Source organism: Morone saxatilis, unplaced genomic scaffold, assembly GCF_004916995.1.
Source record: "Morone saxatilis isolate NCDOM2014 unplaced genomic scaffold, NCSU_SB_2.0 Contig1, whole genome shotgun sequence".
NCBI classification, from domain to species: domain Eukaryota; kingdom Metazoa; phylum Chordata; class Actinopteri; family Moronidae; genus Morone; species Morone saxatilis.
The window spans coordinates 4416731-4432394 of NW_023339651.1; the positions used below are offsets into that span (position 1 = coordinate 4416731).

General features: G+C 41.9%; 3 protein-coding genes across 4 annotated transcripts in view; 2 read left to right on the forward strand and 1 right to left on the reverse strand.

The window, feature by feature from the left end:
• The window catches only part of wnk4a (WNK lysine deficient protein kinase 4a), a 43907-nt gene extending 32463 nt beyond the window's left edge, over positions 1-11444 (forward strand). The window contains exons 11-18 of one of the 2 annotated variants that reach the window (XM_035661773.1): positions 1521-1656; positions 2118-2234; positions 4289-4462; positions 6771-6825; positions 7082-7213; positions 8431-9278; positions 9920-10007; positions 11107-11444. In XM_035661773.1, coding sequence (XP_035517666.1) covers positions 1521-1656; positions 2118-2234; positions 4289-4462; positions 6771-6825; positions 7082-7213; positions 8431-9278; positions 9920-10007; positions 11107-11444 — 1888 coding nt within the window. The remainder of the gene's footprint in view (positions 1-1520; positions 1657-2117; positions 2235-4288; positions 4463-6770; positions 6826-7081; positions 7214-8430; positions 9279-9919; positions 10008-11106) is intronic. The other variant, XM_035661779.1, reaches the window with a different exon arrangement.
• A 58-nt stretch (positions 11445-11502) lies between these two features.
• Positions 11503-14564, forward strand: LOC118328178 (serine/threonine-protein kinase WNK4-like). The gene is made up of 4 exons (XM_035661791.1): positions 11503-11737; positions 12167-12372; positions 12477-12574; positions 12695-14564. Exons 1-4 carry the CDS (start codon positions 11526-11528, stop codon positions 12695-12697), a joined length of 519 nt encoding a protein of 172 aa, XP_035517684.1. The 5' UTR covers positions 11503-11525; the 3' UTR covers positions 12698-14564.
• A 110-nt stretch (positions 14565-14674) lies between these two features.
• Positions 14675-15664, reverse strand: part of LOC118328197 (cytochrome c oxidase assembly factor 3 homolog, mitochondrial) — a 1804-nt gene continuing 814 nt past the window's right edge. The window contains exon 2 of the mRNA XM_035661815.1: positions 14675-15275. Within this exon, the coding sequence (XP_035517708.1) occupies positions 15172-15275 (104 nt within the window). The 3' untranslated portion in view covers positions 14675-15171. The remainder of the gene's footprint in view (positions 15276-15664) is intronic.

The window sequence follows — 15664 nt, forward strand, 5'->3', positions numbered from 1 at the left end:
CTCCACATCTGTGGGGCTGCGACAACAAGCTCGAGGCAATCGACAGGCTCGTCTGTGTTTGTATTGCAGCGAGGCGGAGTGGACCCTTGCAGGTTTCTGTGTGACTGGCTCTCAGATGTTGCAGAGGCCCTGTTGTCTATGTTGGTGGGATGTTAAGGAGAAAGCGGCTTTATTCTTGGCATGAGAGCCGACAATGGACAATACATTATGTGTGTGTGTGTGTGGCTGTCATCTGGGCTCCATCCTCTGTTCAGGGATGTTTGTAATGATATTGTCACCATGCAGAACCTGACATGTGACGCTTGCTGAGGCTACAAGTAACGACTATTAATCATAACTGATGAATCTTTTGGTTATTTTTTGATTAATCAATTAATTGTTTAGTCTGCATTCTTTCAAAAATATAGAAAAATGCCGTTTTCTGAAGACCAGATGACATCTTCCGATTGCTTGTTTTGTCCGACCAACAGTCTAAAACCCAAAGATATTCATTTTACAGTGATATAAAAAAGAAGAAAAACAGCAAATCTTGACTTCAGCAATGAATCCATTAAGTGTTGTTAATACATTTTAAAATTAATTTGTGCTTGAATACAGTTAATTCTGGGCTTTTCCTGTATTTAGTTCCAAAATGTGGTTGGGATTTACAAATGCAGCAATAGTCAAAACGTCTTCTACAGTCCGCTTGTCTTCCATGATTGAGAGTTTATCTGACTTGTTCATAGTAGATTAAAATAAATGTCAAGGCTAGAGTGTCATCTTTCATAACAGCTTATGCATGCACTATTTAGGATCCAAAACATACTTCCAGTTGCTTAATTCTTCCTCTGAGAAAACCCAAGGCTTTTCTCAGAGGAAGACATTTCATCACAAAACAGAAGAAACATTTGCAATATCAACACAAATGTTTCATCCGTTTTACTCTCATTTCCATGTAGTGTTTAGAGGTGAAAACAGGCTTTGCTCTGAACTTAAGTCACCCGTGAGGTGGAGGTTCTTAAATAGACAGGCAGACGCTGCCAACCAGTAGGCCTGTAAATGTTTGCAGCCTGTAGATGGAGAGGAGTCTATGACCACAACGATCCAAAAAAGTCCCATGAGACGCAATTAGCTGAACCAAAGCTTTTTATAAAACACACTGAATGTTCTCCAGTTCTCTGAAATCTAAAACTCGTTCATTGTATAAACACAACGGTTCACATGAACGTGTTGCTTCCTCTGGATGAACGGCACCTTCGCATAGACTCACAACAGGCCTCATTAAACTACATTGTTTAACTCGGCTGTTTACGCCCAAGAGACATGCCACTGTAACAAATCAAGACTTTATTTGACACTTCATAGTGCTGTTTATTATCATATGTGATGCCAAGATAATCAGCCGTACGGGATACTCAATTCCTTTTACACTTCTGTTGTAGATAATGAATTTGCTTTGAAATTACAGCATGAGGAATGTTTCAGTGGCTTTGTTGGGCGTATTTCCTAATCAGAAGCTTGTATAATTTACTTCTTTGCAGCTACGCCTCTGATGTGACTTCAGGCTTGAGTGACGGCTACGAGGGCCTATCAGAGAAGAACGAGAAAACGGCTGGTAGGCGAACTGCCGCGAAGCTGTTCAGGAGGAGGGCGCGCTCAAGGCTGCGCATCACAGGGGTACAATAAATCTAAAGTTTTGTTTAATTGCAACACTGTGAATGCATTTTACGGACGTCATAAACAAATAAATCAGTCAGCTAGATTTAAGTGATTGAATTAGCAGATTCATTTTATTTATGAGCAAGTGGTGAAGCTCCACCCTGATTATGTAACATTATCAGTAGCTATGGTTTTCTTCCCCTGGCAACCGCAGTACATTTCTTTTCTGATCAGGACACTCCGTGGTCTTTTAATGAGCTTGTTTGGACTGGAGGCAGAGGCAAACAGATCATGCATAACCACGTGCATACAGTGTTGCAAAGACTGCATACATTACAAACATAAACACACTGAATTTTACAGTAGACAAACCACTACCACTTTACTCATACACAAAAACATTGTTCCTCTGGTGTTTAATTTTGGTTGGTGGTTTAGAGGGTAAACTGGCTTACCATTGATCCTGTTCGTCTCTGCAGCTCTCCGATAAAGTGGACCGGGTGGTGGAGTGTCAGCTGCAGACACACAATGAGAAGATGGTGACCTTCAAGTTTGACCTGGATGGAGATAACCCTGAAGACATCGCAGCTGTCATGGTAAGTCATTACTGGTCCTTAGTCACTGGCCCAGCAATGATCAACAGGTATATTCAAAATGTCAACATTAAAACACTTCTCTTGGGTTAAAAAATAGGGTTTCTTTTGTTATTGTCTATTTACTTAAGGTGTAAGTGGTATTGATTTTTTGTGAAATATGGCTTTGGACCAAGTAACAATTGTTAGATTTTGGTGATGATTCTGATCTGGAATATCCACCACTCCACCAACATAATAAATAATTGTTGACATGGCAGAATTTTAACTCTTGATCTTGATTGATTCTTGATTTAAAATGAACCTCTGTAACTTTTGCTAGACAGCAGATACACTGGTGACAGTGGCAGGACAATGGTAAATCCTAAAACTTAGTATAACAGTAGGACAAGTACAGAAAAGCCCTCAAGTCAGTAAACTGACTCAGTAATATCCATTACATAGAGATATCTAAAGTTGGCTAACATTAGCTGCCAAAAGCTGCTGGTTACACCAACCAAGTAGGGTTGTAGCAGCAAAAACCGAGGGTGTGTCAAATTGATCATTTGTATTAATTCTAATTTAACTTTTCATTTGTAAGGAATGTGCTGGAATGTCTTATATCTTCTTTCAAATTTTACATAATCTTGCTTTAAAGGAGGAAGAAGTCATAAATGAGATCTTTGATTTACTTTTGAAATTTGTATAGAAGTCATTTTACTTCTTGATCCCCCCACAGACAAACCAGTGGTTCACTCATCACAAACTTGTTCTGTGGAACCAAACATTGCTCCCTTTATTTTAAATTCTAGGGGACAGCCTAAAGTTTCCAAAGATACCAATGGTGTCAGGCTGTTTTATTTTTTGTTGAAATTTGTATAAAATGATGCACCAGACTCGAGTCTGGAATATTTCAAGTGTAAACACCATAGATGCCACCTAAGGAGAAATAGAGGGGATGTTGAGGATTAACGACGGAAATAATCAGTCTTCGTTAGAGCTTCCTAGAACTTTATAAGACTTGTACAGAAATAAATAAATGATCTCACTCTGTCAACTGATAAGTCTAAAAGATTCCTCTATCTCAACTGATAGCACACATGATTCATCCTGCTTTCAGTTAACAGCCTGTTGTTTGTCCATCCAAACTCTGGCTGATAGTATATCAAACTTTCTGTGAAGTGAGTGACGCAGGTAACCGGCCCCATCCCCCTGTTATTGTCTTCATTAGGGGAGAGAGGCGGCGCCCTCACGCGAGTCGTGGTGAGGCAGAGTGCGCAGCAGCACTTTTTGTTCACTGAATGTACTGTTTTCCTGATTCTTAAAACACAGTGGGCTTTTGTTTACTGAGTCCTGGCGCAGCAGGGAGCTTGGCATCACAGCAGCCCCCGTGGTTCTCAGTGCAGTTTTAAATGCGCTGAATTATGCCATGCTGACAGGAAACCGTCACCACGCCCCAACCCACAATTCACAGCAATGCTCAAATCTGCATGAATATGCAAAACTCAAAACCTCCGAGTCCTCCAACAAACTCCTGTATTGTGGATTTACGTGAGATGATTTATGTATTTTTTCCTAAGAATAAGCATTAGCTGAGGGTGGGTGGGTAGATTTCATAGATGGACACACAAATACAAGTAGTAAGTACATTTTGCACTCTAGAAGCACGTGTAATTGTATCTGTTCTTTTACAGTGGTGGAAAGTACTTTTACTTACTATAGTTACTCTAAACTTGCAGATTATGATTTTTTATTGAAAATAAAATGTTGACCTAAAATATAATACATTTTTATAGATTTTACTTCCTAATTTTGTACAGAGTAGATGAAATCAGCACCAGCTCAAACAGATAAAACAGCAAAAGGCTACTCAAAGATTACTTACATAACAATCCAATGATATTTTATATCATAACACTCACGGCACTTTTAATTTTGATACTTTAAGTACATCTACTAATAATATCTGTATATTTTACTTTTACTTATAATAAGAGTAAATAGTATTTTCACGCGTTATTGCTACTTTTACTTAAGTATCTGAATACTTATTCAATCATTGTCCTTTTGTCTTCAAGGTGCACAATGAGTTCATCCTCCCGTCAGAGAAGGAGGGCTTCATCCACCGCATGGGTGACATCATCAAGCGGGCCGAGTCTCTGATGACCAAAGAGCAGCCAGTCCACTCAAGCGGACACCGACTTCCCCAGCCTGCTTTCCACGGCGGGGTTAACTCATTGTCTTCCTCACAGGTCAGCAGCAGCACCTGCTTCTTTCCAGTATTCCACATCACAGCATTGTTAGCTGAGAACAAAGGAAGTAACAGTAACAGAGCGTGTGTTTTACTGTGCTGTCTGATCATAAATTACACCAACTATAGTGTGTCTTATCTAAGGCAGACCCATAAATCTGCAGCAAATGGAGAGCTGTAGAGTAGTGCTTCCTATACTGGAAATAAACAGCCTCGGTGGAGTGCTGTACTCACTGTCCACATTCCCTCATGAGAGTTGCCCTTAAAGATGGGTTAAGTGTTCCTAGAGCCACCTGAAGTAGTGCTTTCATTTAGAACATAATGTTACTAAAAGCACTAATGTCATAAAACACTGTGATTTGTGGAAACATACCCTGTGCCTCCTTTTTTTCTTCACATTTATTTGTTCCCACAACCACAAATCCTTTCCAGTGCGTACAACATAATGAACTTTCCAGCGTATGTTCCCACATTGAATGAGTAAAATAATTTATGTTTGGATTTATTAAACCTTTCTGCATCAAGATTATGTGAAACTGTAAAATGAAGACTTCCAGGAAAAGAAAAAAAAAAGTTATTAGGAACAGTGCCACCCTGTACTAGATATGACCTAATGCCTAATCAGATACAGTTTGTCTGCTTAAAGGGAAAAGAAGTGTCTGTCCTGCCAGGATATGTTCCACTCCATAGAACACGCAGAACAAAATCTCCTTGTGCCCCCCTAGTAAAAATGATCAAACATATTCATTAATGATGGAGAAAAGAATAATGTGCGGTTTTATTTAGGACTAGAGAAAAGTAAGAGTAGTAAACCACTACTGCCAACTATCTACCTTGTTCACCATTTTTCCGACCCCCTGGCTACATCATTACCCCAAACCACTGTGGACAAATCTCTCCTGGCTCTGTTCCAGCGCCTGATTAAAAACACTGCCTGGACCACATCCTCCAAGAACCGTAATGGCTGCTCTCACCAGCAACGTCCAGCCAAAAAAAAACCCCCAGACCAATCTAATTAAGTCAGGACGAAACCCACAAGCCCAGAGACTCATCTGTTTATCTCTGAGGTAGGGGGCTATTCTGAGAGTTTTGGGAAGAGACACTGTGTATAAATGGAGCTTGAATCCCTGGAAAGCCGGGCTTGTCTAGCTGTTGCTTGTTTCCTCTTCCCACCACTTGAAGAACAAGACGGCAGCCCTTGTGAGGCTGTGCAGCAGTGAGCTACGTGCAAACAAGCTCACAATGACAGTGCACACATACTATAAAGCAAGTGTGCCGTTTACCATTTTCACCTTCTTAATTTAGCTTGTTAGTATGCTAATTCTTCTGCTTCTTCTTCTTAATTAGCACTAAACACAAAGTACAGCTGTGCCAATGCCTCTTGAAGATGTTGAGATATTTCACAGGATAATTGAAAACTTTGACCTTCTGGTGGCGCTAGAATATAAAATTATTTGTATAAATTCACTGGGGTTTCTCACTTCTCAGTTTTTTTTTTGCAGAAAAGACTAGATTATAGCAGCCAGTTATCCAAATTATGCAGAGTTAATGAACTTCCATAAAATGCACAAAGACATAATAATAGTTGTATTAACTGGTTAATAACATGGAATTTATTATGGAAACAGCTTTTCACAAATTAACAGTAAATTCTTTACAGCCAGCTTAATATTGACTTTATTGCCCACTTAATACGCACTGTATTGCACTGACGGGGAACACGTACTCGTATACCTGAGGTCAGGCCTCAGTGTCACCTTTATTATCTGAAGTCCGAAGCATCCAGTGATTTAAAAGGACATTTCATAGATTTTATATGTCAGTCAGTTTACGAGAGGTTACTACACAAGCAGTAACTAAATCACCCAGCAGACATTCCCTGGGTATCTTAGCAGAGAGTTCGCATTACTAACTGGGACATGCAGTTTTCGAAGAATATGGCAGGGAGGGTCTAATCAAAGACACTAATAAGTTGCATGCTAGTAAGTTGCATTATGGGAAGTGTAGGAGCTATTGTTTTTGGATCTTGGCCCAGTTTTGGGTCTAACATTTACAGTAAATTTAAATTTCGAATTTATGATCTCTTCTCCATCGATTTTGTCCATACATATGTCCCCCAATTGTGAAATATGGGGTTCACTTAAACAACACGCATGGCAGAAGTAGTACCAATACAACATTAATATGAACACAATACTCTCCAGTCCAGTCTCTACCCAGTCACATTCAACTCAGATACACATGTGTATTATAGTCAGTAATGAGTCGTGGAAAGAGATTGAGTTTTATCAACTGTTGCTCTCTTACAGCCTAATCTGCACAGTCACACCCTGCCTCGAACCAGCTCCTCCTCGTCTCTGCCTGGTAAGTCTTTCGTCTAGTTTGAAACTGGATAATTTGATGCTTGAGGAGATTAAACATGATATGAATAAAGTCTGAAATTCACCAATTAACATTAAGTGTGTGTGAACTGAATAAAGTCTTTCTCACAGCATGTCAGATTAACTTGCATTTGTTTGTTGCATCTTTTTAACTGTGCATGATCATTATGTGTGTGTGTGTGTGTGTACTGACATGTGTGCAAGAGCATCCTCTCATGCATGTGTGTGTCTTGTCTTAGACTTCAGTCTGGCTAACCCGAGCGTTGGGGTACGTGGCTCTCCCCCGTGCCCCAATGGAGACGTCTTCAGTGCAGACATTACTTCACCTGGGCGACCTCTAATGCGCTCACAGTCTTTCCACAACGCCCCAGGTAAATAGCCCTCCGCCCCTCCCTCTGGTCCCTACGTGAAGAGGCCTTGCATTGTTTACTGTTTCAGCACACTGAAAAATTGTTACAGTCCTTTGGCAAAGAATAAGTCAAAGCAAAGCTCAGCTACCTCATAAACCCTCCCTCCCCTTCTCGGGGCCCGTTCTTGGTATTGTTCAGACATTCGCATTGGCGCCATCCGCCATCCCCACACCTCAAAGCCTCGCTGTGTCTGCCTTGCAGCAGGGCCTCTTGGGTAATTACCTCACCTGAAGGGCCCTTTCTGGCTTTTAGAGAGCTGTGAATGCTGTCGCTGTGAAGCATGAGCTTTTCTCCAGTGCTGCGATAGTCGGCAACATCTGTTTGCCAGCACAAACTCCTACAGAATTTCCAAGAAAGCCTCCTCCCCCATCAAAGACTCCATCCCCACAGGAGGGGCATTTGAAGTCAATTAAAGAACACATATCCTCCATATGCCCCCTGTTGCAGCCTCAGTGGCCATCTGAACATCCTCATCCCCTCTAGTCTTGTGTCCCCTCTCTGCTGGACGTCCAGTGCAGGGTTGCTTTCGCAATGCTTCTGGGCCTCCCGCCACTGTTATGGAGTGTTGCCTAACCTATGTTTCCGTCAGCATGGAAAAACGTAGAGGCTGGATTGCATCATCATCAGCAACAAGAGGCGTGGTTTGTAACTGTGGAGCTATTGTTGAGGTAAATGTCAAATCAATAGATGGGGTGAGGACATTGGAATCCTGAAGTATTCCCCGAGGAGTGATGTAGAAACCCTGACTACTATAATCTTACAATCAGACCCAAAAAAGTTGTGTACACACGTGTGTTCCATTTACTCCTCGAAAATGTCCTACGTAAAAGCTTCACTCGCTCCATTGATGCTGAATCCCTCACAGCAATGTAAGCCTGGGGTGCAACTGCTCCAGCTTACGAATGCAATTATAGTCGGATACTACTTTAAACAAAACATCTTTGTTCATCATGGAAACCCATTATTTGAAAGTACGGAAAGGATTTATGCTCCACATGGCGTATGTCTTGGCAGGGGGCTGAAGCAAGAATTAGACTGACCAAGCCCAGAGGAGAGGGGAAGAACTTGTCTCTCCAGATGAACTCTGTCCAATATTCCTCTACAACTGTGCAGAATTACGTGTTTTTTCTTGCACAGTTTATACCCAAATTAACAACAAATTGATCTTTGTCTTCCAGGTTCTCCTCTCCATTACCAGAACCATCACAACCCTGCGTCTCTCCTGCCCCACCACCAGCACTACCACTTGCCCTACATGGGCCACAGTCACTTCCCATTCACATACCCAGGCTCTCCGGGTTCCCCCAACCATCCTCCCCTCACACGTGTAGCCAGTAACCCCACCTTACCTTCTGTTCCCTCCCCAGCCCCCGGTTCCCCAGGTCCTCTAATAGAAACCCCAAGTCCCGGCAGCAATGAGAGTGTTAACATGTCCTCACATGCCCCTCAGCATCCCAACATGTGGGCCCCCCACACGCAGCCCCTGTTTTCCTTAGCTAATGTCATCTCCATGGCCATGAGCATGGCCCAGTCTTTCATCCCTCCTCCAAGCATGCCCACCCATGGGATGTCCTCCTTTCCAGGCTACCACCCCCAGCTACACTCTCAAATGAACCCGCAGTCAGGTTACCCCTCTGTCTACCAACAACATTACCAGACCCCACCAGTAGAGGTCCCTTACCCCACCGCAGGCATCCCATCACAGAACGTCTACCACAGCCCTGAGAATACGTCTCAGATGGATGGTTATCCTCAGAGCACTTATCATCAGAGCAGTCATCCAAGCTGGCTGCATCCTGTCTCTCCACCCACTATGCCTTCCACTCCTCCACTGGTTCCCCAGGAGCCTTTGCAGCATTTTGGACTCTCCAGTCCCCACAGCATGACCCAGGAGGAGAGTTACCACGGTTATGTGCCCCCATACACAGCACAGGTTCCAGCTCAGGCTGAACCCAGATCAGAAGTCTTCAGGTCAAACTCTTCATCAGATCTTTCCCCATCGCCCCCAGAGAGCCCAGAAAGCACTGTGAGTCACATTTAGTTACTTCTTTCTCCCAGTTTCTCTCAGTTGAGATTCCTTTAAAGTGCTGTTGTGTGATTAGTGCTTAAATGATTAATCGTTCATCAAAAAAAAATATTGATTAATCATTACAGTCATTTCTGAGGCTAATGTGCCAGACATTTATAAGTTCCAGCTTCTTAAATTTGAGGATTTGTTCTTTTTCTCGATTTTATATGATTGCAAATTAAATATCTTGGAGTTTGGACTGTTGGTAGGACAGAGCAAGCTATGTAAAGGCTCTGGGAAATAGGTATGGGATTTCTTTCACTATTTTCTGACATTTTGTAGGCAATTCTTTGATAAACTTATTTAATTTATTATTAATTTTAACAATAGGGATACACAGATCCAGCTTTTTCTATTCCAGTACAGATTTCCAAAACAAATTCTCTGTTTTTCCCTTATTTAAAATCTGTGCACTGCACTGCGTGGAACTTATTTGGGTCATTGTATCTAAGCCAGCATTTGGGATTTCTTTGGCACTAAAAACTGAGTTGGTGGCCCGCCATAACTGATAACTGAAACACTGAATTTCAGAACAAGATTGACAAGATAGACAATCTGCCGTATCACTAATACTAACAATGTTTATTCTTCCTGTCTAGTTATCATCCTTCAGCACTCAGCTGCACCCCGCTGTACCTGAGATGAATGCCAGTAGCCCTCAACCAAAAGCCTCTTCCACGGAATCGGGTAAGAAATTCTGTGCATGTTCTCAAGTTCCTGAAACCAGTTTCTCATAAACACCTAATGTACAAGGGCTGGGAGAGCTGGAAAATGACATACTCTATGATGTTTATGTTTGCACCCCAAACAAACCCACACACATATACACATGCTTGTGTATACAGACAAATGCACCCACAGTCAAACATTACAAGTTTATTCCCCTCTGCTCCATTTTATGATGTCTTAGGTCTATATATTATCACCTATTAGTGGTGCCTCAGGAGCCGTTGCGTAACCGCGAGTCTGGATGTAATGTTCCATTCGAAATGAACACAAACGTAGGTGTGATTGGGGCCCTACCCACCGGCAGCGACCAATCGGCGAGCAGCCGTGCTCATTACAGGCCTCTCCTCCCATATCCACACCTGTCAGTATTTATACCCTCCTCAGAAACCCACATTCAACAGAGTCCCTCTGTTTCAGTGGGCAGTGACCCAGATGCTTTCTGTGTTTACAGTAAGAAGGACACTTAGTGGGCGGACTGAGGCACTGCAGGACTTTAAACCCTATAATGGTCTGCAGATGTGAGAACATTCTGTGACTCTTTGCGTCACTAGTATGTGACACCAGTCAACAACTCCATCACAGCTATTTGTTATTATTATTACTGCTATGAATTAAGGCTCTACAGAGGATATGTAATGTAATGGGGAATTACTGCAAACAGAGTGAGACCCCTTTCAGTACAGCTGCCAAGAAACACATGATTAGATTTTAATCAAAGCCTGGCAATTAGGAAAGAGTGAGGCTTTGTTATAATGATCAGTCAGCTCTGATTAGATTATCAGAACAATCACTTCTGTTTAGCCAATGATTGGCTGTCACTCCTATAAATAGGCTGTCCAGATGTTACAACTTCTTATTCATGGATGCTAGAAGTAAGTAGAAGGAGAACTCTAACTTACTAGAACTGATATTAACCAGTATAAAGTTTGTTTTATATTATACATTTAGATGCTTATTCATACATCTTTGTCCTGCAGGGAACTGGTCAAAGTAAAAGTGTTTTTAAGTATGTTTGTAGGATTTGTGTAGAGGACTAAACTCTTCCTCTATATTACAGTCCAGTCTGCACCAGTCACTGTTGGGAGATTCCAGGTGACACCCAGCATGGACATCCCTGCACTTCCTGTGCCAGTAGTTGCTGAACCCGCTGCACCGCAGCCGGCAGACAGCGGCAGCACCCCGTCAGAGAGCAGCACAGAGGAGCAGGGGGAGTCTGAGACGAGCCTGGGCACCTCCCTCACAATGTCCCCTCCTCAAACGCATCCCCACAGAGGGTCGACGGGGGTCCTCCAGGAGGTTGACGGACAGGTTGGGTGGGCTGGGAGCCAGGAGCAGCAGCAGGACAGAGATGAAGAGGATGAGGATGTGGAGGAGGAGGAGGAGGAGGAGGAGTAGGGGGAGGTAGAGGTAGAGGTCGTTGGGGAAAGGCAGAGGATAAGGAAGAGGAGTCGGAGGAGAGCGTACAGCCTGAGCCTGATGGGAACGTCTGCGGACAGCGGGCTCTCAGTGACGGCTGCTGAGACGGAGGGGAAGCTGTGGGACGGAGCGGCCGGCAGCCCGCAGTACAGCAATGCCCTTCACCATTTATGGATGATGACTTACAACCGCAACACTCCCTACCTAAGCAGCGATGACTCAGACAGTGACGATGAAGACATGCTGGAAGAGCTTCAGGAGCTCAGAGAGAAGTAAGTGACACCAAGAGGCTCAGAATACAGTTGGACACCGAATAGGTGCTATAAACAGAGTATTCATGGGAAATAGAAAAACACAAAAGATTGATAAATGCTCATCACAGTTTCCAAGTTGATGTGTTCGAATGGCTTGTTTTGTCCAACAAATCCCAAAGATAATAAAATTCTCATTATTTCTTATTAAATTATTATTTAGTTTTTTTAAGTTGCGGAAAAAGATCACTAGAAAACCACTAGAATTTGAATGCTATATTTAGTTCCTATAAATATATGAGATATAATATCTAGAAAAAAGTTTACCCATCCATTATCACAAACTTCTTAAGGCCTTCTCAAACCCACAACCCTGTTTCACTGACACATCCAGGCAACAAAAAGGAGCCTTTAACCGCTTACATTCGTTACTTTTTTGTCCTTTATCAGACATCTGACAGAGGTGCAGGCCCTGCAGGCTGCCCAGAAGAGAGAGATTGAGGAGTTGTATGAGAAGATGGGGAAGGTTCCACCTGCAGGCATCGTCTCTCCTGCTGCTATGCTGTCCAGTCGACAACGCCGCCTGTCCAAGGGGAGCGGCTACCCCTCGTCCCGCAGGAACAGCCTGCAGCGGTTGGACATTTTGCCACTCCAGGGTAAGGAGCCACATTTCTTTTAGGATTACGTAATCGTCAGAGTTAATACCTAGTAAATATGTCACAACTTTATGTGTAAATGTGTGCTATGTTTGTTTTCCTAGGTATCATTAGGAGAAACTCCCTTGGAGGCAGCAGCAGCAGTGGCTCCCAGGATAAACCAAGCAAAGGTGTCACCTTTGCCACTGACATTAGTAGAATGGTGAGTTAACACTGCATTAAAAAACTTAATATTCCTATTATTCTCCTTGTTAAACTCAACAAAAAAAGGCTTGTTCTCACTTTATGTATTCATTTTTTTTTTCTATTTTCTTTTTCCTAGTAAAAAACTCTCAGCCAAGCACGCTGTATATTTGGACTACCTCATCTGAAGTGTGACTGCAGTGGTCAAACCCGTCCTGTGGGAGGACCGCTTCAACACAATTCACTGGCACACCGATCAGCAAACGGCTTCCCTCTGCCAGTGGTCACACGGTTCTGCCAGTGTTCATTTACCTCAACGTACATATAAACTGTCATCAATAAGCTGGATTTACACAGGAACTGTAACTTCCAGTTTTCAGCCCGTCGTCAGATCTGGTGAATTTGTTGCAGCTGAAGCACAGAATATCTACCAATCTGGTTCATTTTTGCCCTTTTGTAAATAAACCGTCAGGCCTACAGGTTCAGGATGAACTTAGCCCTGGCTTCCACAGTACTCTGCAAAATGTCACATCACATGTTGTTTTAAATGTTTTCTCAAGTTTTTTTTTTTAGCATGAACGCAGTCAAGTGATGACTTTGACCCAGAATGATAATAGTTGCTGTTTTCCTGCTTGTCTGATTCACTGCCGTTAATCAACCCGAGCACAGTAATGTGAACCACAGCGAGGCTCTGTGACACTCTCTCTGACACTTTTACTGACAGTTGTCACAGACAAATGACAACACTTCAGATAATCTCGCATCCTATTTGCTGTAGTTTGTTAATGATGTCTCAGCACCTGCTGACTGCACAGTGAATACACTCTGATTACTGCCTTCCAGGGGCTGATGAGAGCAGTCTAGATGCATTGTACAGTTTGATTTTTTTCAAATATGTATTATGAAAACATTTAGTTGTAGTACTTCTTTAGTGATTTTGACACCTGGTAGGATTGGCCACACTCTCTAGGCTCAGCCTGGAGAAGTTTGACTGCAGTCCCGACATTTTTAGATGCAGTCAAAATGATTTTTCACATTGTACAGCAGTACAATACAGAGATATCATTTCTGTCAACATACATTTGAAGATGTTAACACTACAGAGAAAACAAAGTTGCACAACAGTTATAAATGTTTGCGTGTAGGTTGTTTGAGCAGAAAGAAAATCTGTTTTTCATTACAGATCTGTTCTACATGAAATGGGAAGATATTAGGTTAAATGGTGCAGAAGACTTTAGCGTAGAAAAACACCACACATCATTTTCAAATTCTATAGCTTGTTTTAAATTTAAAAAATGATTTCTTTGTATTGATTAGTTGTGAAAAATCCACCTAGGTTTTAGACTACTGGCTTTCCTGTTGATTGTACATGTGTATATAGTATAGTGCATTTTTAGATCATGTTTACAAGTTATGAGTAAACTGAACCTTAATTCTTGCTCCAGCAAAAATCATATTTTGTCGCTAGATCAAGCAACTTGTGCACTTTAGTACATTCTACTTTAGTTCTCAATCATGTAACACATTTGTGGATAAAACACGTGTTCACTCGAGGAAGAGCTGATACGTTTCCTGTTGATGTTCCATAAGGGAGGTCGAGAATATACTCCAGTTTATGTTTGATCACAATATGTCATATTGGATCACAGTGATGATGATCTACCCTCCCACAGTTTTAAATAATTAGTGCATTGTGGGACAATAGAGAAATCAGTCCAAGCTGTGAATGTGTAGCTGTTGCCTTATAAAATATTCACGACACACTGAATTTTTCTGGCAGTGGAACTCCTGTAAGATTTTCCAAAGTTCATAATATATTCAAAGACGTTTCAAAATTTTGAATGTAAATATATAACTATATTGCTTTCTGAAAGCTGCTGCTGTCCTGCCGTGCTGAATCTGTGCCTTTCCCTTACAATGTCTTATTTTATATTTTTACTCTCAAGATTTGGTGGCAAGATCAGACTCCATATATTAAATTTTGACAAAAATAAATGCAATTGTAAATACCGATGCTCTCTTGTCATCTTTACTGCTTCACCCCTTCCTTCAACTTTTTTTTTTCTTGCATCAACAGTTACACAGAGACATACTGTGTTAAAAAATCAAATACATTAGGTTTTTATTTTAGAAATCATAATTTTATTGACATAAATATGTTTTTAAAAGGTTGATCAGTGTGCCATATCAGCAGTGTCACTGGCATTCTCTGTTCTCTGCTGCTGAAGGCCTCTGTAGATTTAACATCATTAGCAGACTGAAATTGTGGATATTCCCTCAATACTGAACGCACATTGCATGATCAGGGCTGGAAACGGGGTCAGGTAAAGGGTTGTAATTACTCTACAGCCTGGGCCTTCTGGGTAGCATGTAGGGTCATGTTAAGGTCAGCGGATTAGACCTTTCCACTGTGAGGCAAACTTAATCAAAATCAAGACACGTCTAGTTTTAAGTCAGCAGCATAACCACATAATTACTCTTAAAATCCAGTGCTGTCTCAACATTAAAAACAGCGGCCGGCCACGGAATATAAATCAGTGGCATAAGTGTCCACGTAAGTCCCTTCTTGGGTGAGTGCAGGGCCGACACACAGTCCAACAACAAGCAGGCAACGTCTCAGTTGGCACCAGTCTTTGGTCCCTGCATTCTTGCACGCTTGGCCTCTTCATCAATTTCGTCCATGATTCGCTCCTGGGAGACCGAGTAGAAGGTGTAGCCGTCTGGCAGGGGAGCAGGTGGTCAAGGCAAAATATATTTGACAGCGTGACAAACATTACATGACAAAGGGAGTGATTTATGTGTGTGAAAACCTTAAGGTTGTCCATATTCATTAAAACATCCAAAAATTCCCATCTTGTGCTTTTTTTGGGGGGAATTGTATACACGCAGTCGCCACTTTATTAGGTACACCTAGCGAATATTAATTCAACAGCCTTGCTATAGTTCCTAACTACATTAATGTTATAATGTTTTGTTGAAACTGGTATTAAAAAAAAAGTGCTGATTCATCTCTACGGTCATTTTGGAAGCTGTAGTGCAGTTCAAGTGAATTGCATTACATTGGCAGGTGTTTCTAATATTTGATCTACCCTCATTTATATAAATGGTT